The 7,188-nt window shown below is 56.6% G+C and overlaps 2 protein-coding genes across 2 annotated transcripts in view; both read left to right on the top strand.

The window, feature by feature from the left end:
- The window catches only part of CHST3 (carbohydrate (chondroitin 6) sulfotransferase 3), a 3,028-nt gene extending 2,982 nt beyond the window's left edge, over positions 1–46 (top strand). The window contains 1 exon segment of the mRNA XM_009894009.1: positions 5–46. Within this exon segment, the coding sequence (XP_009892311.1) occupies positions 5–46 (42 nt within the window).
- Positions 47–3,282: 3,236 nt separating this feature from the next.
- The window catches only part of AIFM2 (apoptosis-inducing factor, mitochondrion-associated, 2), a 10,235-nt gene continuing 6,329 nt past the window's right edge, over positions 3,283–7,188 (top strand). Inside the window, exons 1-2 of the mRNA XM_009894010.1 lie at positions 3,283–3,423; positions 4,287–4,370. Coding sequence (XP_009892312.1) covers positions 3,283–3,423; positions 4,287–4,370 — 225 coding nt within the window. The remainder of the gene's footprint in view (positions 3,424–4,286; positions 4,371–7,188) is intronic.

A 7,188-nucleotide genomic window follows, 5' to 3' on the forward strand; every position in this document is an offset into this window, starting at 1 on the left:
GCAGGCAGTTCCCGGCATCGCCAGCATCCCCGGGTTTGCTGAGTGAATCGGGTTTTGTTTGGAGGCTTCCCGCCGGGAAGGCAGCGGGGTCGCCGAGGTCGGCTGGATATCCCGCGGCTGCGCGCTGGGAAAATCCCGTGGAGCTCAGGCAGCACCGGGAGACAACGGGGGCGGGGGGGACACCATGGCCGGACCCAGAGCAATGGTTACAGCCAAACCCCTCTTCTGCGCTTCCACAAAAGTACCCATTCGGTTGGCTTTTGCAAAGCAATTAGAGTTTAAATTAATTGTCACTCAGCAAAACAGCATGAGGGGAAGGGGAAGTGAGCGGGGTGCCTAGCATCCCCTTCCCATGGGATGGAATCCCCACCCATCCCTTTCCCACCCCAGCGCACACCGAGGAGCATCAGGGCTCGGACAAAGCAATGTCTAAAGGGGGGAAGGACAGAGAAATAAAGGGAAATAGGAAGGAAGTGGGGAGAGAAGGGGGAACTGTGCTGAGCTGTGGCCAGAGGGGACGGCCACAACCGCCCGTTCTCACCTGCGCTGCCTGCAGGTCCTCAGCCCCGGCTGGCTCCAGCCCATCATTTCCAGCTAAGCAAGAAGCATTTCTTCCCGGACCCCCTCCAGCTTCCCGTCAAAAATGTCACAGGACAGGAAGAAAACGTGCCCCTGACCCATGCAGATTTACCGCAGGGGCTAATTGCTCCCATTAAACCCAGGTAACCGTGACTCCCACGCAGCACCAGGCACGTTGGGAAGCCACGAGGAACACATGGCTCCTTTCGAGACCAAACCCGCTGAATTCTCTCTGTGCTGACCGGGGGTGGGGGTTTTCTCACCCCAGGAGGGGCATCTCCTCCTCACCCTGCCCTGGCCACTGCCAGGCCTTGCTCCAGCCCTTCCCTATAGGAGGAAGGGCATAGATTTGGGAGGCAAGGCATGGATTTGGAAAGCCACGGCAAGAGGCGACACCTTAGAGCACAGAGGTACCTGTGTTCGGACAGGCCACGGCAGGGGCCACAACAGATACAGCTTCATCCTTCCTCCATCCACACCAATGGCAAAAAAAAAAACCCCCAAACCATCCTCTTTTCAAGGGATTCAAGCTTTCAGAAATAAAACAACTCCTGAAAGCATCAGGCTTGCCTTAAAACAAGCAAAAGAACCCACTGCCACCCCTTACCTTCCCCAACCCAAGGCTGCTCCCATCCCTCCCTGCACCCCGTGCAGGTCAGTGCCTGCAGCTGTGCTGCCTCCGGGCTCTCCCGCTCAACCTGCCCCAGCTGTGCTTTTGGGGGAAATTCAGGTGCATTGTGGCAATGCTTATTGTCACCAGAGAGACATTTTCTGCGAGCAGCCCAGAGCAGTGAGGGGACACGTGTCCTGTGGGACAGGGCCACCAGCCGAAGCCTGCTTCTCCTTGGGTTTATGGCAGGCGACAGGAGATGACATAGCACCAGTGAGAGCTTTAATAAATTATGTGTGTACTGTTGCCCTCTAAACGGGATCTGTCTGGTTATTACTTTCCTCCGCCGGTCTAATCCAAACTTGACTTTGGATGGCAGGTACACCCCGCTGCTTCTCTGCTTCCCGCTCGGAGACGTGCAGGGTTCGCTGGGACCACCTGTGCTGGCGCGGCTGGGATTGCCGTGGATTCTTGCTTGAGTCGGAAGATGCCGGTGCCCACCAAGCTACGAGAGCGCTCGAGGCAGGCGGGTCTCTGAAACGCCACCTTAGACACACCGTGCTGCTTCATGCGTGGCCGAGGTGGCAAACTGCTACCAGCAGCTGGCACGGCGGATCTCTGCCAGCCCACGAAGCCAAGCCGCCAGGCATCCCCCCCCGAATGCATAAAAAAGGCGGTTTTACAGCTTTGTCCCAAACCTCAGAAGTCGTGGCTGCTCCACCAGCTGTCCTGATCCCCCCCCGTCCCCTTCTCCTGGCTTGCTCCAGCTCCGTTTAATGGGATCGGACGAGCTAATCCCCCGTGCGCCCTCGGCGGGGTTATCAGATGGGATTTCTGCACCGGGGGCTGGAGGAAAAAACCCATCGCCCAAGGAACGGCGTGCCCTCACCCAGCCCTGCTGCCTTCAGCCGGAAGCAGAGTTCGCCTTTACCCTTTGCTCCACGGCGGGGCTCCGTGCGGTTCCTTCCCGCAGGGAGATGGCACGCGTGGCTCCGGCTCCATCGCCCGCACCCCGAGTCGGCGGGGGGACCCGCGGGCCAGCGAGGGACCGGGGGCTGCAGCACACGTGGACATTTCAGCATTAAATGACAGCCTTGTTTTCTGTTGTGTTTTTTTAAGAGGCGGCATGCCTGACCAGACCGCATTTCTTGGTCTGCATCCCATATTTATCCTGTAATTACACCTTCGGACAAAGGCTGCCTGTCTGCGAGACGGGTTTTTTTTTTTTTTTTGAGGACACAGTTTTATTATACGCTGTGCTTTCACCGTAATGAAATCTTGGGGGAGGGGGAGGAGAAATCTCCCCGCAATTTGGGGGTGAAAGATGTTCTTTCTCGAAACCTGCCCCAAGAGAGAAGGAGCTTGCCCAAGCCCTCTCCCTTCCTTTCCTCCAGGAAAACCCAACCGCTGACATCCTTCTGGTGGTGCTTCTCTACCACCTCACGAGGATTAATGCCACAAAACCCCTCTCCCTGCTGTCCCATAAGAGAAAGGGGTCACCTCAACCTCGCCGCCGGAGCACGTGGAACCTGGCAAACTCGTACAGACCATTGCATTTCATCTTTGGGGTTCTCCTGAACCCCTTTGATGGGACCAGTTCATGGGCCGGCACGTACACCAGCGCTGCCTATACACACACGTGACTGGCTGGTCCAGCCCGGCCAAAATAAGGTGACTTTGGCGCTGTGGTTTACGGGAAGTGGCCAGCAGCTGGTCCTCTCAAGCTGATGTCACTGAAAAAAAAAAACTGGAGATGAAAAACAAAGTTTGCCCTTGTTGATTTTTGCTGAAAGTAAATTTTATTTATACGGTATAAAATAGCGAGTGCTGGTGTTTAAAAGCAGCCAGGCACCGGTCTGAATTGGTTTTTCCAGGCGCTTCTTTGCCCTGGACTGACCCGATTCCACCCCGGCGGCGGGCAGAGATCCCCGAAGCGCGTTGGGGGGTGACCAGATCACCCGGCGCAGGTGCGGAGGACGGGCGACGCATTTTGTCTAGCAGACAGCAACCCCTCACTTCCATCTCCAAAAGACACAGAAATCCCCTTTCCCTGGAAGCGCAGCCTCGGGCGGCGCGGCTGGAGGGCTGCAGCGATGCCGCTGCCGCTGGGGCCCGTCGCAGGACGGCGTGCAGGCAACGTCTGCGGGCAGAGGGAACGCGGTGCGTGCGGCTGCCCGTACAGAGGAGGACGAGCGCGCCCGTCCTTGGGTTTCGCAGAGATAGCTGCGAGCCAGGTGCGCAGCCGCAGGGTCTCCTTGGCAGCCCTCACCCCGCGCCGGGTTCGATGGTGTTTATTGTTAAGTCCTGAATCATCTGTTTATTTTCTGTGTTTGATGGGGATGTTGTTGTTTGGGTTTTGGTTTTTTTCCCTCTCCCGCACTGCAGCTGGGAGACATCTCCTTTGGTTTTATGGCAGAGACGTTGTCAGCAGGGGGACAAACAGGACCCTGCCAGCTGCCTAGATTTGGCCGCGAGGGTTGGGGTGCCTTCAGGCTGCCCCAAGAGGGAGAGCAACTCTCCGGAGGAGACCAAAGGGAAGTCTTGCAGCTACTGCAACGTTAAGGAGAATAACCTGCCTTATAACCTGGGCAGGACAAGGAGGCTGAAGCTTATGGGGCGTTCAGGCGAGCGCAGAGCAGAAGCACTTGTAGCATCTGAAGGTCTTCCCATGCAGCACCGCCGTACCCATCCTTTGCCTTATCGTACTCAGAGGGACCTCTCTCAGCTGCGGCTGATGTTGCGTTAAACCTGATGAAGGGGAGGACACAGAGACAGGTTATATCACAGAATCACAGAATCTCCTAGGTTGGAAAAGACCCGTAAGATCATCTAGCCCAATCATTAACCTAACGCTGACAAGCCCACCACTCAACCATGTCCCTGAGTGCTATGTCTACAGGACCTTTAAGTACCTCCAGGGATGGGGACTCCACCACTGTCCTGGGTAACGATTTCCAATGCCTGATGACCCTTTCAGTAAAGAAATTCTTCCTCATATCCAGACTAAACCTCCTCTGGCACAACTTGTGGCCGTTTCCTCTCGTCGTATCAGTTGTTACTTGGGAGAAGAGACCGACCCGCTACCCCCTCCTTTCAGGGAGCTATAGAGAGCAAGAAGGTCTCGCACCTGCGGCGTGGACCGTACGCTCCCTGCGGGGTGGCCGGGAGGACCAGCGGGCAGGTAGGGAAGGGGCTCTGAGGGATGCTCCTGTCCCACCTCTGCAGCTCCGAGAGGCCACGCGGGCAGCGTGGGGCCCTCACTACAAGAAGGACGTTGGGGTGCTGGAGCGTGTCCAGAGAAGGGCAACGGAGCTGGTGAGGGGTCTGGAGCACACGTCTGATGAGGAGCGGCTGAGGGAACTGGGGGGGTTCAGCCTGGAGAAAAGGGGGCTGAGGGGAGACCTTCTCGCAAGGCAAAGGCCGAGGAGCCCGGAGGAAGCCCAGGCAGGCCGATCACTGCCCCCAGCCTCCCCACCTGTCTCTGCCGTACACATCACCGGCAGAAGACAAAACCCTCTCTTTACTGCCGCCATCTGCCTGCAGTCGGCCAGAGAAATATCATCCAAACAACACACTTGCCAACGCCGAGGGCGCACCTGCACGTAGAAGGTTCCCTCCGACCACAGCGTTGAGCATTCGGAGTTTCTTCCCGTTTGCCCGGAGTTGGGCGCGAGGTTTTCACAAAGGCTCCTTTTACCTCCCCTGTTTGCTTTGGGCAAACTGCTTTTTTTTTTTGCCGCCGACCTTGTCTTGCGTGTTGGTGCATCTCCAACTCGCTGTCCCAGAAGTTTTTTTACCCTTTTCTTTGAAAGGTGGCCCTGATCTTCTGGTGTACAAGAGGATTTACCTGATGATAGCCCTCATTGTCTGGGAACAATGCTTGGAGGCAGGATGAAGGTTTTTGCCGTGTGGCTTAGGGCAGGAACAAGATCTTATTCTTTGTGGCAGGTCTGGTGCAAACATACCCGAAGGGGGAAAACATCCCGTGATAGGGGAAAATAAGGGATTACTATTGAAGGAATCCATTTCTCCCAGCAGTGGGTATGTGCTGTAAAATATATGTCAATACCTGGCATGAAGAGCCAAAAATTGCCTCCGTAAAAGCTAGAGCTGGGCACGGAGGTGCAGGGGAAGAGGGCAGTAGCACATGGGAAGTGGCAATTCAGCTTCAGCCTCCTCCTGTCTTTTAAGGACTTCCCACCCCCTCTCCCCGGCAATTTTTGCTTTGAATTCTCCTTTCCCAAAGCCGGCCATGGCCAGGGGGGTTCCAGCAGTGCCCGTAGGGTAAGAGGAGAGAGGACAGGGAGCAGAGCTGGACCGCTACTACCCTGAGGATGCTTCCCAGGCTTTACTGTCAGCCGTTCCATCCCTCCTCTCTCAGCTCTCTTCCAGGCTGGAGTGCCCCTGTGGAGAGCAGAAACACCCCCAATGCTTTCAACGCCTTTGTCACCCTTCTTCCCCGCTCCCCGTGATGGAGGGGAGGGTGTCTGGTGCCGCACGCTGGACTTGGACACCCGCCGTCCCATGTCCCCACGGCCGAGCCGGCTGCACCCTCTGGTGGCAACCCTGCATCCAGGCCCTGCTTTTCCTGGGAAAAAAAAAAAAAAAAAATTAAAAAAAATAAATAAGAGATGCAAATTCCTTCATCCGTCTCCCACCCACGAGGTTGGGGGGAGTTTTGCTGGGGACCCCCGCTGAGAAGGGGCTTCGGCACTGGCCGGCGTTCGCTGAAGGAGGAATGAGGAGCAGAGGGGAACCTTCAAACCGGCATGGGAAGGGGAGCGCGGGGGCAGCTCTGCCAGCTCACAACACCGCAGTGTGCACAGCAGCTATATTTATCCACGTGGCCGGCAGCTATATTTATCCGGAATGCCACAGGAGCCTGAAGTCTTCGGGGTGATTTCCGTGCTGCGGAAGGGGACGATCTGGATGTCCTTTTTACCGTAAACCTCCTTCTCTTCTCTCTGCTCCCCTTCTCCAGGGGCCTTCGCTACCCTTCGCCAGCCCTTCCCTGCTCCTCCTTACATCTCCACCTATCTCCACCACGCCGATGCCGGCCTCATCTTCCCTCCGTCCCCCTCGCACAGCCCCTTTTCCCACTGCCGCTCCGAGCAGATACGTCTTCGTTTCTCTCTCTGAGGGAGCCATTCCTCTTGGTGAAGGGAGTGGGCCACCCTCTGGCCGCGTTGTTCACCCAGCCCGCAGTGGCGGTCAGTTTGTGAGTTTTCCGATGAGCCCCTGCAAGGCACAGAACTGTCAAACATGAACTTTCCCAGCACGAGCAGGAGTGGGGCACCCCTCTGCTGCCAGCCCCCAGCCCCCCCCCCCCCCAAAAAAAGGGGGCATTGAACCAACACGTGTTTAACCAACATCCGTAGCTGACAGAGGACAAGCCAAGGTGGACAGGCAAAGCCTGACGTTCGTGAACTTTCCAAAACAAAACCAAACCAAACCACCGCCTTTTTTTTGTTTGTTTGTTTGTGGGCTGTTGTTTTGTTTGTTTTGTTTTGTTTTGTTTTGTTTTGTTTTGTTTTGTTTTTCTCTAAAGATGAGCTCATGACTTTTTAATGCTGGGGTTTGGCAGGGCTGACCACACATCCTCAGCGTGAGCAGAGCCTCTTTGTCTCACGCAGCATCCTTACCCCTCCGCCAGGCTGCAGCCGCCGGCCCCGGGATGTCGGGCTCAGCCGGGGCAGTCCCCCTGCTCGCTGGGTGTTTGCCCATCACCCTTAAAACACAGCCCTCGCTTCGTAAGATCCTTACGGTCCCCATCTCACCTGGAGGATATACGTGGAGGGGGGAGGGAAGACGTAAGGAATGTGAAAGGGGAAATATTCTGTACTTGGGACTCACCTGGGCTGCACCGTGCCCTGGCAGGAGGCATTGCCCCGGCCGGGGAGAGCCGAGGTCTGCACAAGTTGGGCTTCAGCCCTTGGAGAAACCCAACTCCTCCCCGCAGCTTTACCGCTTCAACAAGAGCTTATCAACCCGCCACGGTG

Source organism: Charadrius vociferus, unplaced genomic scaffold, assembly GCF_000708025.1.
Source record: "Charadrius vociferus isolate BGI_N301 unplaced genomic scaffold, ASM70802v2 scaffold611, whole genome shotgun sequence".
Classification (NCBI taxonomy): Eukaryota; Metazoa; Chordata; class Aves; order Charadriiformes; family Charadriidae; genus Charadrius; species Charadrius vociferus.